Source organism: Neolamprologus brichardi, chromosome 16 (assembly GCF_056152115.1).
Source record: "Neolamprologus brichardi isolate AB-2024 chromosome 16, ASM5615211v1, whole genome shotgun sequence".
Classification (NCBI taxonomy): domain Eukaryota; kingdom Metazoa; phylum Chordata; class Actinopteri; order Cichliformes; family Cichlidae; genus Neolamprologus; species Neolamprologus brichardi.
Genome location: NC_142119.1, coordinates 34,932,926 through 34,957,953, shown reverse-complemented (window position 1 = coordinate 34,957,953; position 25,028 = coordinate 34,932,926). Strand labels below are relative to the sequence as shown.

Sequence of the window (25,028 nt, the reverse complement as noted above, 5' to 3'; positions counted from 1 at the left end):
CATTTTGTATGATGATTATGTAGAAAAAGTAGAATTGGGCTGAAAGATCTATCACTTTATCACCTATTCAGGTTGTAAATCGTGTTTTTAAAAAGTAACTAAGTAATTAATTACTTTTGAAAATAAGTACTCAGTAAAGTAACGGGATTACTTTTTTGGGGAAGTAATCAGTAATTAGTTACTGATTACTTTGTTCAAGTAACTTGACCAACACTGTTTACCACCAGATCTTTAATATCAAAACTATTACCATGTTTATTTATTCTGATTTTCTCACTGGTTTCTGCCACCGCGTCCACATTTACAAGCTTTTGTTTTTTCTGCTGCTTAAAATATATTTTTGTAAAAAGGTAACAAATAGCATTTATGATTTATTTCAGTAACATTCTGTGAATTCAACAATCAGAGAGCATAAAATGTTTGACAACTTTAGAATAATTTTATTATAAAATACAAGTAAATAACTTTTAAAAGTAGCTGTTAAGTTCAAACTAAAGCTGGGCTGTGCATCACACCTGAACCTCAAACTAATGTTCAGAACAAAGTGTCTGCAGCTGCATTTTAAACCACCAAAGTCATTTTAGCCTCATGTTTACATCTCTAAGATCCAACTGTGACAATTTTCTATCAGTCAGCTTACAAGACAAATCCCTCATGATTAATGTGTAACAGAAAATGAGACGAGATGATGATAAATGTGATGTAATCACGTCTACGCTCTTATATGTTGACAAATGAATAACTATAAAAACAGCAAACTATCATAAATCTGGGATTTCAGCGTTTGTAAACATGTAAACTTGTACAAGTTCGTTCGCTGCTCTACGCACTCTGATAGTGATTTGATGAAACAGGAAATGATCTGGAGGGCCAGTCAGCTGACTCAGGTGCAGCTCTCAGAGTTCAGGGTGTTGTCTAAACCAGCTTCCTTCCCCCCGGGACGCTTCCTCGAGCTGGCCGCACATATTTACACACAAATACACACAAATACACACCACGAGTTGACCTTTGACTTCAACATGAGCCTGAGTAAGCTCAGACTGGAGGACTGTGGGAAAGGCACTGCCATGTATTTCAGGGTTGGAGCAAACGTTTAGTGGCACTTCCCCTCAGACTGGCCAATTGTGACACTTGTTCTGCATTAACATTAACAACTTATAAATACATCTTGGTAATCCACCTTAATAAGGTAGTGTTAAAAAATTGTCACTTTTGGATCTAGAAAAGACAACACGATGGCCCAGACTCACCTGAGCCACTCTGACTCAGGTGAGTCGGGTTTCTGCTCGAGGAAGAGCTGCGCATTAAAACAAACAAATATAAATAAGCGGCGTTGTTGGACTGTAAACGTTTATCAGCTTTTTAAGCTTCGTGACTGTAAAAAGGTGCTGTTGTTAGTAGATGACTGTAGACAAAAGTATTAAAGTGCCAGCATGTGAAACACGACCAGTATAACCACAGAACAAAAACAGAAGAATAAATGTGCAGAAACACCAAAATAAGAATTTCTTTGCTTTGTGTGATGCAGAGAAAAGAAACCATAAGTAATGTCTACAATGTAGCAAAAATCACCAGAACTGTTATTAAATCGTGTTAATTCTGTGTAACTCTAACAATGCAGAAAAGGTTGTTTTGGCTTTAACAGCAAGAAAAGCAGGTGTATGTGCATTATTTCCCTTTGATTCTGATTGGCTGGTTTTAATTCGAATCCTCTGACAGGAAGAGCTCTATTGGTTCAGTACGAGGCAGAGCCTCAGTGTTTCAGTGGGACTGCCTGTATAAATAAAGGTTAAATAAATAAACATGAGGTAAAGAGACCTGAATGTTCTACGTCTCAATTTAATGAGTGTAAAGTAATTAAGAACATTTGGTCCTGAATTTTCACAGCTGGCTGAAGGACAGTCTGAGCTCCTCCTCCCTCAGGCTACGATCCAATCGCTGTGTCTCAGACTCTAGGATGGATGGGATTGGATGCTGTGTGATAGTTGCTAGTGAATCACTGAGGTCAAGTCTCAGAGCGAGCACTGACTGGCTGTTTCTGGAGGACTGCTGAATGAACTCTGCCCTTTGTTGCTGACCGACAGCCAGTGCAAACTGGAGCTGCTTCACCTGGAGGAGAGGAGACATCGTCAGCACCCACCTGACATCACAACACCAGGAAGTCTTTCTGGTGCTTTGCACTCACCTGCTCCTGCAGCTCCCTCACTTTGCTCCTCAGTTGCTGCTCTTCTGTGGTGGTTACAGACCCCTAAAACACACAATGGGTTTGCAACCACACGTGCCTCTGTTGACATTTGTCACAAACACACACCTCATAGTCTGGAGGAATGCACTTTAACACAACCTGTAATTATTACTGTAATAAGGGAACTGTGTGTCTCACCTGGATGCTCTCACTCAGCTGCTGTCTGAGCCTCGAGCGCTCATCCGCCACCTGAAATACACAATAATGTGTACTCACGTCAGTGTGTCTGCTGTGTATCTGTATACCTTTCTTAGTGTTGTGTGTCTCAGTATGCCAAAGTGGTGTCTCTGCATATTGAAATCTGTCTCGTCCTAGGCTCACACTGGGTCTGTGACTCAGGCTTCTTTTGCCCTTTGTTTACACCAGGAGCAAATATGGTGACCAGATTATATCCTATATCAGAATATAGTTTGACCAGATTCTCTGTGCTGCTCCTGGGTCCTAGTTCTTGCCACTTTACCTTGCTGTGTGCAACTCGACACTTCTTGTGTTAAAAATAGATCCAACACTATTTTACGTGACGTGGAGCAAAGACACGGCAACGTTTCTTTAAAGCTCCGCGGCACATCTGCTGTGGTTGCAATCAGCTGCATCCTGCTGTGCACCTGTGTAATGTGGCTTAATGTAGAAGTGTACACAGCGTCTCTCTGGGTGCGTGCACGTGTACCGGTCTCATCGTTGTGTGTACCTGTTGCAGCGTCTCTCTCAGCGTGTGTGTCGCTCTTTTCAGTTTGTCTTTCTGATTTTCCAGATGAAAGTTTTTCTTGTTCAGTCGTTTCTGGTCCAGTTCCAGTTCAGCCACCAGACTCTGCAGGACCATCAGTCTCTCCTTCAAACCCTGCAGACACATTTTCCCCACACAGCTGCACTTTACAACCCGTTTCCTGTCGATGCACTTGTGTTCTTTGTGTACAGCTGCACTGACGGCCTGACCACAAACTGACCTCTGTATCTGACGTGGCCACTGGGCTCTGCTCCTCCTGCTGGGGTCTCCTTTTATAGCCCATCAAAGCTGCATCTGTTTGCTGTGATCCATCCCTGTCCTCCTCCATCTGCTCTGTGCTCTGACTCAGAGTGTCCACCTGCACATCAGCAATAAAAACAGTTACATTACAATGTCAAATTAACAGAAGAAGAACATAGCGATTAAATGCAACCCATATACAAGATGACGTTATTTATAATAATGCTTAAGCTCAACCCCAGATCTTTGTGAACTTATGTAGCACGTTTTCAGCTCAGAAGCATTTAACACCCTGTGATCAACTTCAATAAAATCCTTGATAACACAAGTTTGAATGATCAATAGGGCTGCCACAAACGATTATTTTGATAGTCGACTAGTCACCGATTATTTTTGCGATTAGTCGACTAATCAGATCATCATCCATTGGACATAAAACGTACAGCTTATTGCACCAGCAGCATCTGCTCTTATATAACTATCATTAGCTTACAGCTTTAAGTGTTTAAGGTATGTGCTAACTAAAAATAAAGACAAGACGATAGTTTATTAAATTTTAATGAAGTTTGCAGATTGTTTCTGTGAAGTTTAATAAACTCCTTGCTATCTAAAATATAACAGGACACCGGAGTAAATTCTCGAGCATCTCACACTTCTGATAATCAGCTGTCTGCTTGATGTTTATTCAGCTGTGTAAAAACTATAACTTTAATCTCAGCCAAACCGATTTACTCAGGAACAAATAAAACACTGACAAAAGCCAAACAATAACATTTTTAAGTTATCTAAGTGACTTATATATCATGTTTAACCTGAGTAGTGAAAGACAGTGGTGGGTTTGAAAACGATTAGCGGGAGTCCGGTGTTCTCACGGGCTCTAGTTAGCCTAGCCCCCGGCTAGCTATCGAGCTAGTGGGTAACAGACGTCTCTGAAAACGTCGGAGCGCTTTTGAAAATATGTGGTGTCTTGATAAACTGAGCAGATATTTGAGGTTTACGCAGCTACATTCTCGCCTGAAAATATGTTAAACGTTTATTTTGTGACCCAGAAAGAATAATAAGAGTAATATTAAAACTAACTAGCTGCCGCCATTGTTGGAAACTGAGCTTGGCTGCGCTATGAATTCTGGGACAGCTTCTTCTTCTTCTTCGGAGTTTAACGGCAGCTGGCATCCTTGTACATGCAGTGCTGCCATCTTCTGTTTCAGTCCGTTATTACACTCTTAAATCCTACTACTTATTCCTGCGTCTTTTGTGATCTTACAAAGCTTCAAACGACGCGTCGACTGTTAAATCAATCGTTGACGATTTTAATAGTCGACGTAATCGTGACTAGTCGACTAATCGTGGCAGCACTAATGATCAATATAGTGGGGCAGTGCTATTATTCACAGTTTGATCTGATAGCAGAGTTCAGGCATTGAGCAAACGAGGACTTACACATGTTTTAGGCTTCAATTAGCGAATTCACTCATTAACAGGTATAAGCTATTTCTTTGTTACTTCTTGAGATCATTCCAGGTTGCATTTGTAAAAAACAATATCTGGATAATATCTGGATGGACAGATGGATGGGTGGGCATGTGGTTTTCACTGGCACTGTGTCACTGGTGTTTATTGCTGTGACAGTAACAGGAACACAGGAGAGTGCTGTAAACTACAGATCGACGACCCAAAACTGTAAAACGTGGGATCCCAGCCTGTGAACCGCTTCAGCACAAGCTGGAGGTCGCCAAGACGACAGAACCACATCGTCCACAAAAGCGAAGACGAAATCCTGAGACCACCGAGGTGGAGACCCTCCACCACCTGGCTATAGCTACATATTCTGTGCATAAATATTATGAACACGATCATGACAAAACGCAGCCTGACAGAGTCAAACACCCACCAGAAATGAAACCGTCTTACTGTCAATATGAACCAAGCCCTCGCTATGGTTGTACAACCGTAACAACAGGCCAGACCTTTCATACTCCCAATAGGACACTGCCCAAGAAATGCAGTCAAATAACTTCTCTGAGCCAAAACCCACATCCTCAAATATCCTGAGAGGATAAAGAGTTGGTCAGGTGTTCTGAGACAACAATGAAAACAACATTGTTCCTCCTGAATCTGAGGTCTGACTCATGGATAAACTTTCACTGAGTCCTGGCAGCCTGTTGCCCAGACAGACTTTTTGGTTTTTAACTGCAGGCGTTAAAAAACAGACGTTTCTACAGCAGAAAGTGAAAAACAGAAACAGTTAAAGTTCAAAATTTCTGCTCGTGCTTGTTTGTGGTGAGAAATCAAACAGGTTAAGAATTATCAAATGGCTTCAAGCACACAGGCTCATCCAGACGCCCTGTATCACTGAAATGCAGCCACATGTTTGCACGTTTTCACTCCTTCCTTCACCATTTCCCGACACGCTCGCTCTCCCATCTATCTGGCCTGTACACCTACACTTGGTGTCTTTTGGAAAGTCATACCATAAGACTGGTAATGGTATGACCCCAGTTTGTCTGTGCATCTGATTGGCCACATGGTGAGCCTATCAAAATAAAGTCCCACCCCTGCCTGCAGTGATGAAGATCAGGCTCACTGACGTGTGGATATGATTGTGTATCCTGTGTTCAGTCACACAGAAAGCTTTAGTCACAATAACTCCACCGTGTCAAAAGCAGCTTCAGTTCAGCGTACAGACGACAAGCGGTGAGAACATGAGGTTTAACGACAGCACGTCGTTCTTCTCACTGATAGATGGGTCGTGTTACTGCTGGAGCTGACAGAAAACTGGCCCGCGGGCCGTATGTTTGACACCCCTGCTACAGAGGGTTCAAGCAGTTTGACCTCAGGCTGGTTTCTTCAGTTCCAGCAGCGTCACTGTCAGGACGACTGTTTCTCTACAGTGTTTGTGTGACTGAAGTACCTGCAGGGAGTTTCGCACCGTCGCCTCCTGCTTCACTCCTCTCAACTCCTCCTGAGGAAAGTCTTTCGTCTCCGTCAGCTTATCGTTTTCCATCTCCTGCACTTCCTCCTCGAGAGCCGTCACCTCTTCCTCCGTCCTCCGCAGCTTCTCCTTTATCTGCTCCTTCTCATTTTGTTCTTTTTGCAGCTCTTTCTTAATAACCAGTAGCTCCATCTTAGTCGTCCTCAGCTCCTCCTGCGTCTCCTCTCTGAGATATTGTGCTTCTTCTCTCCATTTTAACAGCTCATCTTGTGCCTCCTCCTTCCTTCTTCTCTCCTTTTGTACCGCCTCCCTAAGCACCGACATCTCTAGATTGCTTCTCTCCATCTCCTCCTCCTCGGTGTCCAGCAGCCTTGCTTGCTGCTCTTTCGCTCTCATTGGTCCGTCAGCTTCTCTTCCCGTCTCTATCGATTTATCCTGCAGACGTTTCTTCTCTCCCCTCAGCATCATCAGCTCATCCATTCCTCCTTTCGTCGTCTCCTGAACTTCCTTCAGCGTGTTCTCCAGTCTCCTCTTCTCCTCCACCGTCTTCCTCAGCACCTCTCTTTGCTCCTTCATGTCACTTTCTACTTCAGACAGTTGCTCCTCCAGCCTCTTCGTCTCCTCCCCAGCTCTCCTAAGTGCTTCTCTCTCTTCCTCGGCCTCCCTAACTTCCTCCTCTAATCTCCTCTTCTCCTCCCCGACCTCCATCAGCTGACTTTGCAGTCTCCTCGTGTTTTCTTTCTCAGTTCTACTTAGTGCCTCCCATCCTCTTCTCTCCTCGTCCTTCTCCTCCAGTACAGCTCTTAACCGCTGCACCTCCTCCTCTTGCTCCGCACAGATGTGGTTAAGCTTTGCAGCCTCGCTCTCGCTGTGCTCTGCCCTCTCCTGCCACTCCTTTATCTCCACCTGCAGCCTGTCACGGGCTTCCTCCATTTCTCTTACTCTTTTCCTTGCTGTCTGTCCCTCCTGATGCTCCCTAACCTGGGAGGAGATCGTGTCATCTTTCCTACTTCCTCTTACCTCCTTTTGCTTTAGTCTGGCATTCACCTCTCGATGGTCCCTCTCTCCTTCCTCCTCCAGATGTTCCCGATGTTCCTCCTTACATTTCGCCTCTGCCTTAAATTCATCAAACCTCTCATTGGCCACGTTCAGCCTTTGCCTCATCAGCTCCGCCTCCGCCGCTTTCTCCTTCAGCTTCTCGAGCAGCTTTGCAACCACCTCCTCCTTCTCCTCGAGCAGCTTGTCTTTCTTTCTCCTTTCCTCCTCTTGTTCTTCCACTCTCGCCCTCCATCTGTCCCTCTCAGCTTCTGTCCTCAGCTGCTCCACCTTCTTCTCCCTTTTTAATCTCTCCGTCCGCTCACGGTGAGCGTCCACTTCTCTGTCCCTCTGCTTCGCCTCCTCTCTTCTCCTCTCCTCTCTCAGCCTTTCCTCTGTTCTCTTCACCTCCTCTTCCAGTTCCTCCTTCTCTCCCTCTAATCGCTGTACTCTTTCTATCATGAGGTTGATTCGAGTCTTCATCTCTATTACCTCCTTCCTCATTTTCTCCTCTTCCCTTTGCCTCTCCTCCACCTCCTCAGTTAATCCCTCAATGCAATCCCTCAGCACCTCAGCTCCTTCTCTTCTCCCCGAGTTCTCACTAAAGAAACTCCTTTCTTCCTGTTCGGCCTCCGTCTCACCCTTCCTCTCCGTTTCCTCCCTCCTCCTCCTCCTCCTCAGCTTCTCTATCTCCTCTGTCATCCTCTCCATGTCCTCTTGCAGCGCCTTCCTCTCCTCCTCGCTCATCTCTCTCCTCTTCTTCTCGTCTTCTGCCCTGGACATCATCTCCTCCAGCTCGCCTCTCAGACACTGGATCTCCCCTTTAAAAAGACAAAAAAGTTTTAAGTACTTTACATCAAAATCACTGTTGTTCCTATTAATGTCAGCACAGCTGATGTTTCACTTGAGCGTGTTCACTGGGAAGACTTCATTCACACTGAGTGTGTGTGGACGTTAGAAAGGTTGAGACATGTTGTCCTCAGAGCTATCGAGTCAATCATCACAACTCTGTCCGAGGAGGAGAGCAGCTGTGGTCTCGAGGCTGCTGGGAACAGTGGGAGACTGGAGCGAGACGGGACTGTGATCAGCACTCAAGCCTGCTGCTGTCTGAGGAGGCTAAACCGGTCATGTTGCTTGTCCCGTGGGAAAGCTGCTTAGAGGAGGCTCAGGAAAGAAAGAGGGGAAATAAGCAGACCTGGTAGCCAAGTGTTGGAGGCAGGCGTTAAAGCCATGCTGCAAACCTGTGGAGGTGGGTGTAGGGGCTCTGGGGCCCAGTCACTACAATCACCCTGGGAGAGAGCCTCTCTAAGGTGTCTTTTAATACTCAATCATGTTGCCAATTAAGCTAAAATCTTTGGTTTTAAATTTATTTTTCAGCCTTTTGATACCACCTTTGTTGAGATGTGTTACCGACTAATAGTGGTCTTAAAACAGTTCAAACATGTTTAATGTCGTGAATAAAATGTTCTGCGTTCTGTTTTTATATCTTCACCACTTTTTGGTTTGAACTGCCACATTTACATGTTTTCATTATTCTTGTTTTTAGCCAGATCTAAGGAATAAAGGTTTGATATAAGACTTTAGGCGTACTATCAGCAAGGTTATTATCGTTAATGAAAACTAGAAGTGAAAAAACATTTTCGTTAACGGAAATAAAAATAAAAACAAAAAAAGGAAAACTAACTAAAACTATAATGAGTGTTCACAAAACTAACTAAAATTAACTGAATTTATAGCAAAAATGTGTTTAGTTTTCATTGATGTGTGCGTGTCATACAAGAGTCAAGGGTGAAAATGGAGTTTAGTTTCCAGATGTTTTTCTTGCTGTGTCTCATTATGCCAGCAGGTGGCAGCACGTTAGTCGAGTCGTCTGTGTTGCTGCTCCGTCCACGCGCAGAATCATGTCAGGAAAAGTCGGGAGCCAGAGTCCAATTTGGGATTACTTTGAATATGACTGTGTTTTGGATAAAGCAAGTGTCTTGTAGTGGAAACAGACAAATTATGAGGGACATTTCTAAAGGGAAAAAATCCCACAAACCTTAAAGTGCACTTGAAAAGCTCACACAAGAAGGCTAACCTAGCTTAGCTTGAGAAGGTAAGGGAGCACACTCAACCCTCATCCCCAGAAAACAGAAGCTAACCCCAGGCAAGGCAGCGTGATGCATCCCGAGACAACAGGACGGGGATATCTACACAACTGTGTGAGTCAATTACCTTCAAAAAGTTTATCAATTCACTTGAACCAAAATTACGAACACCCGGTGCTGCGAGAGTTAATAGTCTCATTGGGGCCAAGATATACATTTTATAGTTGCCTGGTATCAATGGTTGTTCATCTGCCTTTATTTATTTATTTATTTAAAGAACCCATAGGTGGGAATGTGAGTCTGTCTCTGCGTGTTAGCCCTGCGACAGACAGGCGACCTGTCCAGGGTGCAGTATGGTAGCTGGAATAGCAACATACCCAAGGATGAGCAGAATGACTGATATGATGAAACTGGGATTTTGTTACACTTAATTATTGCAAACACAACTAAAACTATAACTGAAACTAATCAAAACTAAACTGAAACTAAGGATTTTCAAAAAAAAATAAAAACTAAACTAGCAAACAATTGGTAAAAACTAATTAAAACTGATATAAAATTGAAAATCTGAAGTCAAAACTAAATAAAAATAAAAACTAATGAAAATTGCAAAACTATTAAAACCCTGACTATCACTGACCATGTAAGGTGTCTTTGGCCTGCTTCAGAGTGTGGATGTGTGTGTTCAGCTGACATTTTTCCACCTCTGACTGCGAGAGACGCTTCTGCTGCTCACTGAGCTGCTGGTGGGCAGACAGCGACAGAGACCTGCAGGCGGAGAGAGAACCAGGATGTCAGTATGATGCGACCCGTACAAACAAATCCTGATTTTATTTCGTGCGCTCAGCACCGGATCTCCTGCAGATCAACTTCGAGCTGCTCCTTGTGCTTCTGCAGACTATCCAGCTCCTCTTGTAGCCGCCTACTCTCTCTGAGCTGCTCCTGCTGTTGTATGCTCCTAGTTTTCACCTCCTCCATTGCGTGCCCCAGCCGGTCCTGCACCTCCTTCAGCTCCTCACACATTGCGGCATGCTGACAGGACAGGTCACCCACAGAGGGAAAGCTCCCGTCTTCCTCTGGCTCTCGTTCTCTCAGCTGCTGAACAGCATCTTCCTCAGCCTCTCTCTGTACTCTAACAGACAAATTCACACTCTAATTATTCAGGATTAAAATCACAACTTTACTGTTCTGCCTGACGACCTGGGTGCAAACTGATCTCACCTGAGCTCGCTGAAATCCATGTTTAGGGTCTTGACTTCCCTCTCCAGCGAACTGACTTGTGACCTTTGAGCCTGCAGCTGTGATTGGCCCTCTGACAGCTCAGACTCCAGCTGGTAACAAACACGTGAACTGACTTACATGATGTACTAAAGCTGGAAGCCACAGCGAGGGGGCGTGTAGGGAGGAGTACCTGCAGCAGCTGTTTGTGCAGCTCTCTCTTGTCCGAGGCCAAAGAAGAGTTCAGGGCGGACAGCTTGTCTAGCGCATCCCGTCCCTCCTCCACCTCCCGTCTTAATGCGCTCTCTTGCAACGACAGACGCGACACGCACTCCCTGGACTGATGAGACAAAGATGGCAGCCGGAACGTCATTCTATGCAAATGAGTAAAGCTACGAGTCTTCCTCTGAGGACGGACACGTCCTCGGTGTCACGTCTGTACCTTCTGTAAGGCATCTCTCATATCAGAAGCATCTTCCTCGGCTCGCTGCTTGTCCAGCTGCTCCCTCTCTAGTGCTCCCTGCGAGAAAAGAGGACGACGACACCAGAAGATGTTCAGCTGTTTTAAATGATGCACTACTTATTTTAGTGACAACAGTTTCTGAAGAGGACCTGCTGTGTGTTAAATGGAAGAAAATCGCCCACAATCAGGGCTGCCACGATTAGTCGACTATTAAAATCGTAGACGACTGATTTAATAGTCGACGCGTCGTTTGAAGCTTTGTAAGATCACAAAAGACGCAGGAATAAGTAGTAGGATTTAAGAGTGTAATAACGGACTGAAACAGAAGATGGCAGCACTGCATGTACAAGGATGCCAGCTGCCGTTAAACCCCGAAGAAGAAGAAGCTGTGTCCCAGAATTCATAGCGCAGCCCTGCTCAGTTTCCAACGATGGCGGCAGCTAGTTAGTTTTAATATTACTCTTATTGTTCTTTCTGGGTCACAAAATAAACGTTTAACATATTTTCAGGCGAGAATGTAGCTGTGTAAACCTCAAATATCTGCTCAGTTTATCAAGACACCACATATTTTCAAAAGCGCTCCGACGTTTTCGGAGACGTCTGTTACCCACTAGCTCGATAGCTAGCCGGGAGCTAGGCTAACTAGAGCCGTGAGAACACCGGACTCCCGCAAATCGTTTTCAAACCCACCGCTGTCTTTCGCTACTCAGGTTAAACATGATATATAAGCCACGTAGATAACTTAAAAATGTTATTGTTTGGCTTTTTTTTGTATTTTATTTGTTCCTGAGTAAATCGGTTTGGCTGAGATTAAAGTTATAGTTTTTACACAGCTGAATAAACGTCAAGCAGATTAAACTTCACCGAAACAATCTGCAAATGTCATTAAAATTTAATAAACTATCATCTTGTCTTTATTTTTAGTTAGCAGATACCTTAAACACTGAAAGCTGTAAGCTAATGATAGTTATATAAGAGCAGATGCTGCTGGTGCAATAAGCTGTACGTTTTACGTCCAATGGATGATGATCTGATTAGTCGACTATCAAAATAATCGTTTGTGGCAGCCCTACCCACAATATGATAGTTTCACAATATATGATTGTGATTTTTAACATTTTGCAATAAGCGTAGTATTTGAATCACATTTAATGTGATTTATCACCTTTTTCAAACAGCAAGTCATCAGTCTGTAACTGAATTCTATTAGTGATGTGCGATACCACTGATTTCCTTTCCGATCCAATACCAAGTAATATTCAGGGTGGTATCGACGATACTGATCCGATACTTTGTACAAAAACTTATTTTATTTATTGTATCTCAAATTATAGCATCATCATGATTACAGGACACCAGATTACTTGTTTCCAACAATGGCGGCAGCTGCTTAGTTTTAATATTACTCTTATTTCTCTTTCTGGGTTGCAAAAAAACTTTTAACATATTTTGAGGTGAGAATGTAGCTGTGTAAACCTCAAAAATCTGAGCCGACCGACACATCGTCTTCAAACCCCCGCGGTCTTTCGCTACTCGGGTTAAACATGATATATAAGTCACTTAGATAACTTAAAAATGTTATTGTTTGGCTTTTTCAGTGTTTTATTTGTTCGTGAGTAAATCGGTTTGGCTGAGATTAAAGTTATTAGATTAGATTAAATTAAATTTAACTTTATTAATCCCTCGGGAGGTTTTCACACAGCTGAATAAACGTCAAACAGAAAACTGATTAAACAAAGTGTGAGACGGTCGAGAGTTTACGCCAGTGCCCGGTTATATTTTAGATAGCAAGGAGCAGACGGCAGTTTCACTCCACCGAGGGAGCTCGTGACGTATACCCGGCTTTCTTTAGACCACGAAGGCCGGGTCCTCAGGTGGAAGCAGCCTCTGAATTTGGACACCCCCGCTGTTTCCGGACATTTAACGTATTTCATCCGATAAATAAACCCTGTAAAATGTATTTATCCCCCCAACAGCCTTTTTGAATGTCTCCCTAGTGTGGCCACAACACCTCACGTTTTTGCCACATGTATCGCAAACCACGTCTCAGTTTTTGTGGAGGTAAAATAGGTTCGCACATGACTCCAATTACGCTCAGCCATTGTTGTGAGTGCACACGCCAAGGGGCTGCGAGACAGACAGCCTATTTCGTAAATGACTATGAAAGGCGGAAGAGGAAGTAGTTCCTTTGAATGTAGACAATCCAAATGTTATAGTTTCTTTCCACTGTGTTCCTGTTAATGATAAACTACAAATGTACCCTAAATTACTAAAATATCGATATTTTAATGTAAGAATTGATTCTAGAACATAAATGATTGGTATTGGAGAAATCGATATTTCAGGATCGATCCGCACATCACTAAATTCTATGCTGGATGGTTTTCATTTGAGCTGGTTTATTCCACGTTCTCTCAGGTGACGCAGGAGTTTATTATGATTTTCATTGACTGATATTTGGTCACATAAAATATCACATCACTGCTCCGTCTCAGTTCAGGCCTGTTTACCTTCAGACTATACATTTCTGCTTGGGTCAACGTCTCCCGCTTTGTTAGCTGGACGTTCTCCAACACCTCAGTCTCAACTCTGAAACAAAACCAGTGCATTGTTGATGAACCAGTAAAGCACAGTGCAGTGCAGTGGTGACCTATGCCGAGTACCGTCTGCGCATTTCTGTCTGCAGCTGTCCGATTCTCTCTTCCTGTTCGTCTTTCTCCTTCCTCAGTCGGTGATGTTCACTCCTCAGCTCTTCCTCCCTCCTCTGCAGTTCCTCGACCTGCAGACGCAGGAAGGACGCCGTCTCCTTCTCTCTGTCACACATCGGTAAATACAGAGCTGTCAACTCTGTCGGTGTCGTTCACCAATTCGTTTACAAGCATGAATCACACAAAAGTGTAGCATAAAATCTGAATTGATTTCCTCTGTGTGAACCTGCTCAGTACGTCCATGATGTGGCCGAGCTCCTGCTGCTGCTGTTGTGTGTGTGTGTGCAGCTGCTGGTTGTCGTCCTCCAGCTGCTTCAGTCGCAGGTGCAGAGCTGCTCTCTGCTCACCGAGCTGCTGCAGACATCGCTGTGCCCCCTGATACATACACACACACACACACACACACACACACACACACACACACGCACACACACACACACTGATTCAGACTGCAGGCGTGCGTGTGCCGCTTTTTGACTGTATAATGTAATGTATATAACTGTACAACTCCTTAAAACGATGGACTAATCCTGGCAGTTTGCACAGCCAACACTCAGTAACATGAAGTTTTGAACAGTATACACATTTTTAACTACTTCAGTACTTTGGTGTTAAACCTGCACTTTGAAGTATTTCACATGACAAATACACACTTTCCAACAAACTGGTGTGAAACTGTGAAAACCTGTAGACAATCAGGGATCAGGCGGCAGATATTGTGGCTACACTGACACATTAATCATAAAAACTGTAGTGACTTTGCATATAAGAACTATATTGTGTCGTTTACCTGTAATTCCTCATTTCTCCACTGTAGGGCGCTCTCAGTCTGAGACAGGACGGAAAGCAAGCAGGACAGATCCAGGCTGAGGACACCCTCTGAGGAGATGTTCAGCGACTGGCTGCTGGCTGAGGTCAGGACTCTGGACTGAACACAAAGCAGAACACAAGCTAACTTCAAACGCTTCACTTACTGCTGCTGACAGAGGCTCAGACCAGCCATCGACACGAACTACTGCAAGAATTCAATTATATTTCTATAGCGCCAAATCACAACAACAGCCGCCTCATAGACTGTATATTGGAAGGTAAAGACCCTACAATAACAGAGAGAAACAGCCAGAGATTAAAAATAACTCAGTTAAATGCAGAGTGGTGTATAAACACACGGTGAGAGAGGAATGCTCATTGCATCATGGGAAGTAGAGCCATGCATGGGACTACTTTACCTCTGAGCATTACCCTCCTGTCTGTTTGCCACTCCCACAATATTTGTGTCCAATCCTGCCCACACTCGCAGACTCATCATAGCTTCCACGTGACATCAGAGCTACTGGGACACGCCCACCTGGAGGGCAAAACGGTATTGCGTCCTTTGCCCTTCCAGGGATCCTTCAAACATCTTTTAGTTTAAATTAGCAAAAGTCTGTTTTTAAATTAGCAAAAGACACAACTTTTCTAACCCTACACAGTAAATATCAAAGTCAACTAAACGTAAGACGAGCGCGAGTTCATTGAAGCTAGCTACGTAGCGCTAACCTGTGCTTCAACAGTGAACAACCTCTTGTTCTTCGTCTCCTACAGAGTGGCATTGTTTACCCATCTAGCTCGAAAACACACAGCTGTCCACACTTTGAAAGCTTTAATCCTGGCATCAATATAAGGGCAGCGTTTCTCTACAAGATACAGGTAGATGTCCCTGAACTAGAGCTCTGGGAGAGACGTCATCGTTTTCAGGGATTTAAATAAAGCTGGGTCACCTGATCCAGCCCCAACTTCAAGCTTTGTCAAAAAAGCCTAATCTTAAAAGTACAGATGGGGTCTGTCTCCTGAGTCCAAGCTGCGAGTTTCTTCCTCAGAAGAGGGACCTGAAAGTTCAAGGCTCAAGTAAGCCTGCAGTGTGAGAGCGAAGTGATACAGCACCCTGAGGACAACCTCGTGTAAGGTCTCTGGAGGTCTCTATGCCTATAAATGGTGAGTGTAAACTTTGGTTTGGTCAGACAAGACCAAAAATGAACTCTGTATTTGCCGTAATCCACCATGTTTGGATGTCAAAGGGCGCTGCATATCAGCCCCAAAACCCCAAACCCACAGTGAAGTGTAGAGGTGGGAACATCCTGTTTGTGGGCTGTTTTCAGCATACAGCACTGGCATGCTTCATAGAGATGAATATATAATGAATAGTTTAGCAAAACAAACAGCTGAGGACATTGAGTTGGTTTCAGAGATGATGTTACAGCTGACCAGCCAATCAGCTGACCTGAATCCAAATGAAAAACTCTGCACTTGAGGTCTTTTTGCAGAAGCTTCAGGATTTAAAAAACTGTTTGTAGAATGCGTCAAAAATCACACCTGAGCAATTTCTCCGTACAAAAGGTGTCTTGAAGCTGTCATCACCAACAAAGCATTAAATACATTTCACTAGGGCTGCTCAATTAATCGAATTTTAATCTCGATTACGATCTGGGCTTTCAACGATCATTAAAAATGACTGAGCCGATTATTAGCCCCTCCCTCGTGCTTTACTCTCGCGCTGCTCCGTGTGGCAAATCTAGCGCACCTCTCTGCATTTCGAACACGCGTCACAACAATTAAGAGCAGCGGTCTCCAACCTTTTTTGCGCCACGGTCCGGTTTATGCCCGACAATATTTTCACGGACCGGCCTTTAAGGTGTCGTGGATAAATACAACAAAATAAAACTAGTACCGGTACCGAAAAAAAGAAGATTTATTCATAACACACGTGAAAAGACCCAGGAAAACCGAGTAAACGATAAAAACGATAACAAAATAACGCTGAAAACCGATAAAAACCCCGAAAACTATACATTTCACACCTGAGACTCAACTCTCGCGGCCCGGTACCAAACGACTCACGGACCGGTACCGGTCCGAGGCCCGGGGGTTGGGGACCGCTGATTAAGAGGACCCGAGGGAAGCTCGGAAAGCTAAGCAGAAGTTATTTGGAGAGGAGAGTGACTGCTGTTGGTTGAAAAGAGGTAAAAAACCTTCAGTGGTGTGGAAACATTATGGGTTCAGTCAGACGTGGATCAAGTAGACACAGTGTGTAAACTTTGCTACAGTGTCGCAGCTGCACCACAGAGCAACACTGCAAAGTTCACTAAACATAGATGTTTACATTTTTCATTTATTTCTTATATTGCAAACATTTGCACTGTTATCAGTATTTGCACTTTTATATTATTTTTGACAATCTTTAAAGTCATTATTCAACATTGTTATTGTTAAATAAATATCGTCAAATAATCGAGATCTCAATTTCAGTGAAAATAATCGAGATTATCAATTTTGTCATAATCGAGCAGCCCTAGATTTCAGTATTTAATATTTTCCCCTGTGTCATTTCTCATTATTACAGATTAATGTATGAACATCTATGGTTTGATGTCTTTGAATATTGGATGGGTTGTTACTGGTTGTTACTGGTTGTTACTGGCCAACACCACCCTCAGAAATAGACTGACTGATAAAACTGGTGACGTGTTCAATAATAACTGCACTCCTGTAACAACAGCAGTGATTCAGTTTCTATTTGACTTCGTTAAACAGTAGAAACGCCGTCCTTGGACATCTGACCAACATAACAGACTCACCAGTTTGATCACAGCGTGGCTCACAGACTGCAGGCTTCTCTGCATTACTCGATGTCTCTCGGCCTCCCTCTCGCTCTCCTCCCTCACACTGACCTCGGTCTGCAGCGAGCCAGTGAGCGCCTCAATCCTGGCAAAGAAAGAAGGAGACTGATCGAGAGGAGAACAGAAGGATGTGTTTGAACGTCTGGTAGAAGCTAATTTACCTCTGCTGCAGCTGTGAAACTTGAGTCTCCTGAACAGACTTCACCTCTGAAGCGCCTTGCTCGTCCTCGTCCTTCTCCTCTTTGAGTTCCAACTCTCCCAAAGAAAAGATTCGCATTGTGGATGATGAGAGGAGAGGAGGTGCAGAAGAGTTCGGAGGACAAAGGGCCAGATCGGAGGACGGAGGAGGAGAATAGAATGAAAAGGGAGAAAAGTGGGAAGCGAGAAGAGGGGGAGAAGCGGAGAAGGAGAGAGGATTAATGTAAAGTGTGCTGAGCCTCAGAGAGGAGGAGACAGAGTCGCAGCTGGAGAGGAGAACGGACGAGAGGCGAGAAAACTCGGCCTTCAGCTGCCACAGGTCCCTGCAGACACAGACAGGTGGGTCAGCATGTTTACAAGCTCAGGTTGGTCATGAACCCTGAATGCTGATTGGTGGAGCTGATAACTGGACTGAACCAGCTGTAGAGACTGTCTGAGTGAAGCAGCCTCGCCTCAGACGTACCTGTCAGCAGCCGTTTTCATAGCGTGGCAGTCCCGCCTCAGAGCAGCCACAGATCTCCAGATAGACAGCAGCCGAGCCTGCTGCTCCCCCACAAGACACAGCCGACGCTACACACACACACAAATATAGAAACACAATAACTGCCATCTGAATGGTCACTTTCAAAATCAATTCAACTGCAGACCTCTCGCTCTTTCTGCAAATCAGCCTCTCGCTGCTCTGCCTCCTCCACAGCTGTCGTCCAATCATTCGTCAGCTTCTGGAGGTCCTCCTTCAGGGCGTGGTTGGCCTGCTCTGATTGGACAAGTTGCTTGCAAAGGAGACTATTGGTGTCACCTAAACTGACCGACCTGAGGAGGGAGACAATCATTTATTAAATCAGACAATATTTGTGTAGAACAATCACAATTAAATGAAACAGCCATAGCAGTCATTCTGGCTCTGGGTTTGATAAAGCCTTTTTAAATACAATACAATGATGTTATGACTTTTGGCCTCTGGAAGAAAACCTGTAACAAAGATGAAGGACTGCAAGCTTCAGGATGCACCTTTACTCAGACAAAGCTTTGGAGAACTTCAATACAAATGGTTCCTGTGTTTACTTTTCAAATAAACAGAGGCATGAAAGTGGAAGCTCCTCCAGTGACAGACACGAGACTCTCTTAATGTCCTTATGCATGCAGCAAGAGAATCAAATGTTTCCTTAAAGTGAGTAACACGTTTATGTAAAATAGCAAAAAGCTACATTTAAATATTGTAATATTTTTGTGACTGTTTCGTATATGTACTGTAGGTGTTTTAATTACCCTAAGAAATAAAAGCATTGCATTGATTCTCAAACGCTGATGAGCTCCTGTCAACAGCTGAATTTACCACATGAACTTTTTTCATTCTAACCACACAGACGTGTATAAAAACTACACTGAACTATATAATAAATGTGAACTAACATCAGGTTGGTCCTTTGTTCCTCAGCTTCTCTGCACTTTGACATCGCTTGTTGTGTTCTGTAAAATTCAGTATTCAGACCAACATGAAGTGGACGCACTGATGAACAGGCTGGCATGGACGAAGCAGCAAAATGATTTGACAGTAATTAGCACTGAGAACTTTGCAGAGTTTCACTTTTGGTGCACAGCTGCATGAAAACGGTTGCACAATTTTGAAATGATGAGAACTTCTGAAACGTCTTATAAGCAAGAACAATAAATAGTTGTTGATGCTGCACTGCTTTAACCTCTGGGGTCAAAATGATCCCAGTTATTTAAACTACACAGTAGGGGTGGGCAATATAAACGATATACGATAGAAACGATATAAATTTGGCCAACGATAGAGATTTTCACTATATCGCGATAGCGCATGTTGATGATGTCATCAAGCTGCGCCTGTTTTGGTCGAAAGCATCGCAGCGGCTACAACCATTATCATCTGCAAATTATGGCGACAGTCACAGCAAAGAGATGAAGCACTTTTGAAATATGGGGAAAGCCAAAAACTGCGCTTCCTCCACTTCTGTAACTGATTCATTAATGTTGAATTCTCTCGCAGCTGCTCTGTTCCCATGTTGTTGCAGTATATTAATAACTAACCTCGTATTGTGGATGAATAATCTCAGTTGTTCTCCTGACTGAAGTTTGGCCGGTGTACAGCATCCTGCTATGCGATTGCATTTGTCCCTGACCACCAGAATCCCTCACGTTAACTTTTATCGAGTGGAAAAAAGTTAGCGTTCATCCTCCAGCTTCACTGTGCTAATGTTATGCTAACATAGCTGTGTCGCTAGCAATCACGTAGCACAACATTATATACCAGCTAGCCCAACTTCAGTAACCCTACAAACGCCACTGCTGTTTAGTTTTCTGTCCTCATTTATGTTGGAAGTGACAGCAGAGCTGTACGTTTGAATTAGTTTCAAAAATCTCTCAGTCAGAACATGGTATGAAATGTTTAGGTGGAAGCTAGCGAGCTAACTTCCTGTTAACTTCTAACTCCTTTAAATTTAATAAATTCTGTTTTCATGGATGCCTGGATGTTAAACTTAATTGTTACACCTGATAAAGCAGCAACACTGATGATTTTATTACAGATGAAAGAATTTAGACAGTTTTTAACTCTCAGTGTTCGTTTGACTTTGAGACCTGAAGCAGACGGAGTTTTGGACCCAGATTACTCCGCGAAGCTCCTCACTACGGCAGCCGTAATGCTCTGACAATCCATCAAAACATTTTTAACAGGTTTCTGCACAACAAAATCGGTTCGAGGTCAGTAAGCACAACCAGAATTCACACACACTCGATTTTTGAGAAAATTAAAGGATTTTAAGTGTGCCTTATAGTGTGGAAAATACTTTATACGGAAGAAAAGAATATATCGCGATATATATTGTTACCGCACATGCTTCAAATTATATCGCAATATGGATTTTAGGCCATATTGCCCAGCCCTACTACACAGTATAAATTGTTAATGCTGTGTTTCATGTTCTTCTCGTTCTGCAGTTTAGGGCCTGCAGACCTTCTGCACAGACACCCTGTTTTTGACTGAAAATAACAGGAAACCATGAAATACTTTGACTTAGCACAGAGTGGTGTATGCTGAACTTTAGTCAGAATGCTGTTTTTGAATCAGCACATAATCACACTCTGGGGTCAAAGTTCACCCCATCACACTGTTTCTTTAGTCCATTTTAAATGTAAGGCCAATGCGACCTCATTTACATGAATAAATCATAAATTATTCTGATTATAGTTGACGATCAGAGTCAGACAGATCATCACAGATGGATATGTGCCACAGTTTAGTGAGGATGCTGTTGTATTTAAAATGATCCCGTGTGTTTTGGCTGTCAAAGACGAACGAGGGCGGGGCAAGTTCGGGCTTATTCCTCTGTACTGTTCCCACCGCTTGCATGCCAAGGCTGTATGAAGCAGAGATGGTCACAGGTGATTATTTCTTCCCCTGGAGACCTGCTGTAAGGTGTAACTCGCACGTCTGACTTTTTCTGAACCAGCACACACCTGCAGCTTAAAGAAGTCCAGACGCTTTTCTTTCCAGGCTCCTTAGACAAACTACACAGTACTTTCTATATACTGACAATGCACAGCACACTGTGGGAATCATAGTTTCTAAGTTCTACATGCTTTGATTTGCAAACACAGGCGTGTCAGCAGAATCTGAGTGTCTAAATTCATGTGGTCTAACCCAGCACAGACAGACATCCCCACTTACCTCTGTTGTTCCTCCTCCAGTCTGAGAACGGCGCTTTCCAGAGAGTCATCTACGATTCTCTGTTAAAGCAAACACACAACAGCTGTATGCCGACACTCGCTGCTGTAGTTTTACTGTAAATACTGTGAATACTATTACTTGAGTCTGACCTCGGTGCTGAGCATCTGTGTATGATTATCCTGCAGCCGAAGCTCCAAATGCTGACATCGTTCTCTGTATTCCAACACCTGCAATAAAATCACAACCAGTATATTTTCCATCTCCCGCTACATCTACTCCAGTTATGAGTACAGCACTGCTGTTTGGCCTCACCTTGTTCTGGAGCCTGTGGATCAGCAGGGCCTGCCTGGCCTCCCTCTCTCTCCCCTCCCTCACCTTCTTCTTCCATTCCCTCTGCTCACCCTCTAGTTGCAGAGAGAGAGCAAGCGAGGGAGACAGCGACCGCCACAGCTGGTGGGAGGACGGAGAGAGAAAGATGTAAAGGCTTAACTTCGTCTAATGATCAGCAAAACTGCCCTGCCCCTTCTCACCCTGTCCTTCAGAGCTCTGTTCCTGGATCCCAGCTCGTCTTTTTCAGCGTGACTCTCTGCCAGCTCCTCCTGCAGCCGACACACTTCCTGTTGAAGATGCAGCTTCTCTTCCTGCCAGCCTATCAACAAGTCTTCTTCCATGTTTGGAAGTCCACCTGTCTGCAGTGCACCAGGAGACACACACGACTTTAGCAAAGGAGTGAATTAATTTAAATTTTGGGGGAAAAAAACACAAATAAACAAGAATTAGTCATTGTATGATTATATTATTAAACATTAAACAAGGTGCTTTCTTATTCGACCTAGTGTGCGTGTGTGTCTTTTGTGCTGTATTTTGTATGTCTGCACAGATCTCCATCACGCACTCCTCCTCATGTCTCTGACATAGTTGGAGGGACACAATCAATTCCTTCTGAGCAGAACTAGAGTAAACTTACATGTCTCACAGATTTTATACGAGTGCACGCAGAGACTGAAGCAGGAAATATGAAAACCGCTGCTGTAAGACCCACCTGCGATTCCAGGTTTTGACGAGCCAGCTGATCCAAACTAGCTATGCTGAACTTACTTCATGGCACAGCCCTCAAAGCTGAGATGCCTCCACAACTACATACTAACGTCACACGACTGTTTGGCGTTTGTGTCCAACCTTGAACTGAAATGAAACACAATAAAGGTAAATTATAAACACACAGAGCTGACTGATGCAAATAGGGCATTTAAACGTTACACACACAACATAACTACTTTAGATTAGGGATGTGCACAACTAGTCAACTAATTGTTGCTATTGTCACTATTCGGTGCCAGAAGTTCACTGGTAGTCAGTGCTGGTGCGGTAACAACCCTAACTCTGAATTTGGACCATTCGCTCAACTTGTCCCTTCACATATTCAGGTTTCAGCAGTCTGGCTGCGTGCAGTCTGGGTCGAGAGCTTTCGGCCACATCATCCTGCAAACCTCGGCTGGACGTCTGTATGAGACTGTCTGCACCTCCTAACTGCTGCTGACAGGGTGAGGAAACTGTTTCCTTCTGACTGCCTGTTTCATTGAAAAGCTTGGCCGTCAATTATTGTTACAATAAAGAAATAACTGAGAAACTTTCTTTATATTTGTGCTAAATTTAAATAACCTGCCTAAAGTACCAGGATTAGCAACATCCACGCAGCTTTTGGGAAGCATTATAATGCTCACATCCATGTTTGGTGTAGCAGCTGACCGGATGGAGACGTATGTGTACGTTACGTTATTGACATTGGGTGTCACGATCAACGTACGTCGCTTAACGGTCACCGTGTTTTAAAGGATATGAAGGACTTTTGAGGCGTTTAATCGTTTTAAGCAGGTTTTATACTTATGCAGCGTTATTTTCAGAGCAAAATGAAGAGGAGGACGTTTTATAACAGAGGTTGGTCTCTCTGCAGGTCATTTCCTCCTCATCATATGAGCTAGCTACTAGCTACCTGACTGTTGAGCAGCATGTTCTTTAACGTGGAAGCGCAGTTTCCCCTCTGCAGGTAGCTGCTCGGATATAATCCCAGAGTCTGACTAATATGGCTCCAACAGTCCGTTTCGTCCGCTAACTACGGGGAGCACACTTCTCCTGCGAGCATGCTAGGACCAGGAAACATACAGTCAAGAAAGTTCGTACCTTAAACTGTTGCCTCGTTCAGAAAATGTCAGAAATAAAACATTAAGAGTGTAAACACAAACTGGTGTTGTCAGCGTATTCAAACCGAGAACGTCACCTCTCACCCGGACATAGACGGTCATGTGATCACACCGAAACGGAAACTTCCCGCTTTGAGCGACACCTGCTGGCAGGAAATATTTACACGTCTCTGTTTATTCTCTTTGTCAGCGCGTTTGCAGCTGCCTGAAGACGTACGTCCTTCAGCAAACACTATTTTCACCCTGTTAACATATATTAGGTTGTTTAAATTGCTTAGTAATTAAGCACAAAACACTGCGTGTTGTGGTAACCACAAAGGTTTGTAGTTGTTTGGGGGCTGGGTCACCTTAGTTTGAGCTTTCTGGGAGTCAGATTTGTTTTACAGCAGCGGTCCCCAACCCCCGGGCCTCGGACCGGTACCGGTCCGTGAGTCGTTTGGTACCGGGCCGCGAGAGTTGAGGCTCAGGTGTGAAATGTATAGTTTTCAGGGTTTTTATCGGTTTTCAGCGTTATTTTGTTATCGTTTTTATCGTTTACTCGGTTTTCCTGGGTCTTTTCACGTGTGTTATGAATAAATCTTCTTTTTTTCGGTACCGGTACTAGTTTTATTTTGTTGTATTTATCCGCGACACCTTAAAGGCCGGTCCATGAAAATATTGTCGGGCATAAACCGGTCCGTGGTGCAAAAAAGGTTGGAGACCGCTGTTTTACACACTAACAAACAGCTAGAATCACGCTGTTTTATTTTTACAGCAGTGAAAATAAATGTGAATTCAACCTTTTTTTTTACCAACTATAGTCTTCTGTAAAGACAATATTAAGTTTACTGTTAGTGCAGAAAATGGAACTCAGCCAAGCCGGCTCATGAAACTACATGTTGGCAAATTCATTTGTGTAAATCCACAAAGAGCAGTAGGTCAGCGGATTACAGCGTGTACACAAAGAAAACCTACTAGAGCTCACATTAGAAATTATTGTTAGTTGTGACAAGACTACAGTTTCCCCCCCCCCCGGCAGATCTCACTTTTACCCCTGACTGTACCCATTTTCCTGTTTAGGTACTTTGTCACTTTTACTTGCATAAAGAAGTTAATTCAGTAATTCAACTAATACTGTAGTATTTTTTTTAACACAGGTACCTGTACTTCTACTTAAATACAGAATGTCTGCATTTTTCCCACCTGTGGTTATGAGTCCCATTCACAGAGAGGTGGGGAATGACTACAATCACAGCAGTGTAAGATTGGGAAAGATGTACGCTAATATGTACCTTCTCCAATATCAGCAAGGAGGAAACGAAGGCATTCACATGGATTTCAGTGGATATGTATAGCAAGCAGTAAGGTATTGAGGCCTCATGGTTGTTTTAGATTATGTTTACTTTAAGTACTTATTTCTCTGTATTATGTTTAAGAAATTAGCAGCAGGAGAATAAGTTCATGTCCAAATATATGTTACATTACATGTTTAGCAGATAACAATGCTCTGATTGCTGCCGTCCCCCAGCTTTCTGTGTATGGTACTCATAGTCATAATCATCATGACCTTACAGGCCATTGTTAGTCAGTGGTGTCAGTTTCGGTCATTATGGAAATGACTGAAACTGGCTATAAGGTTAAAGAAATC

General features: G+C 43.6%; 1 protein-coding gene across 4 annotated transcripts; it reads right to left on the bottom strand.

Moving 5' to 3' along the window:
* Window positions 1-326: 326 nt before the first annotated feature.
* On the bottom strand, window positions 327-23,486 carry LOC102794007 (uncharacterized). Of its 4 annotated transcripts, XM_087829649.1 has the most exons (26): window positions 23,444-23,476; window positions 23,194-23,344; window positions 22,243-22,385; window positions 21,731-21,889; window positions 21,513-21,650; window positions 21,350-21,427; window positions 21,201-21,259; window positions 18,154-18,319; window positions 17,970-18,076; window positions 17,470-17,829; window positions 17,267-17,393; window positions 14,443-14,580; window positions 13,879-14,027; window positions 13,608-13,757; window positions 13,455-13,533; window positions 10,924-11,001; window positions 10,675-10,821; window positions 10,485-10,594; window positions 10,114-10,395; window positions 9,904-10,031; window positions 6,121-7,997; window positions 3,190-3,327; window positions 2,934-3,083; window positions 2,384-2,434; window positions 2,186-2,248; window positions 327-2,109 (listed from the first exon to the last, which is right to left on the bottom strand). In XM_087829649.1, exons 4-26 carry the CDS (start codon window positions 21,869-21,871, stop codon window positions 1,882-1,884), a joined length of 4,944 nt encoding a protein of 1,647 aa, XP_087685775.1. In that variant the 5' UTR covers window positions 21,872-21,889; window positions 22,243-22,385; window positions 23,194-23,344; window positions 23,444-23,476; the 3' UTR covers window positions 327-1,881. The 4 variants fall into 4 exon arrangements, with proteins under 4 accessions (XP_087685775.1, XP_087685774.1, XP_087685776.1 ...); XM_087829648.1 differs by lacking the exon at window positions 23,194-23,344 and having other exon boundaries at window positions 23,382-23,486; XM_087829650.1 differs by lacking the exons at window positions 23,194-23,344; window positions 23,444-23,476 and adding an exon at window positions 22,478-22,502.
* Window positions 23,487-25,028: the final 1,542 nt, after the last annotated feature.

Excerpts from the sequence above, each read along its gene's own strand:
- LOC102794007 (XM_087829648.1), bottom strand. The coding sequence starts at position 21,871 with ATGGAAGAAGACTTGTTGATAGGCTGGCAGGAAGAGAAGCTGCATCTT. Across the intron at positions 17,830-17,969 it reads ATGAAAACGGCTGCTGACAG|GGACCTGTGGCAGCTGAAGG; the intron begins GTACGTCTGAGG and ends CTGTGTCTGCAG. Across the intron at positions 14,581-17,266 it reads GCCACGCTGTGATCAAACTG|TCCAGAGTCCTGACCTCAGC; the intron begins GTGAGTCTGTTA and ends CTTTGTGTTCAG.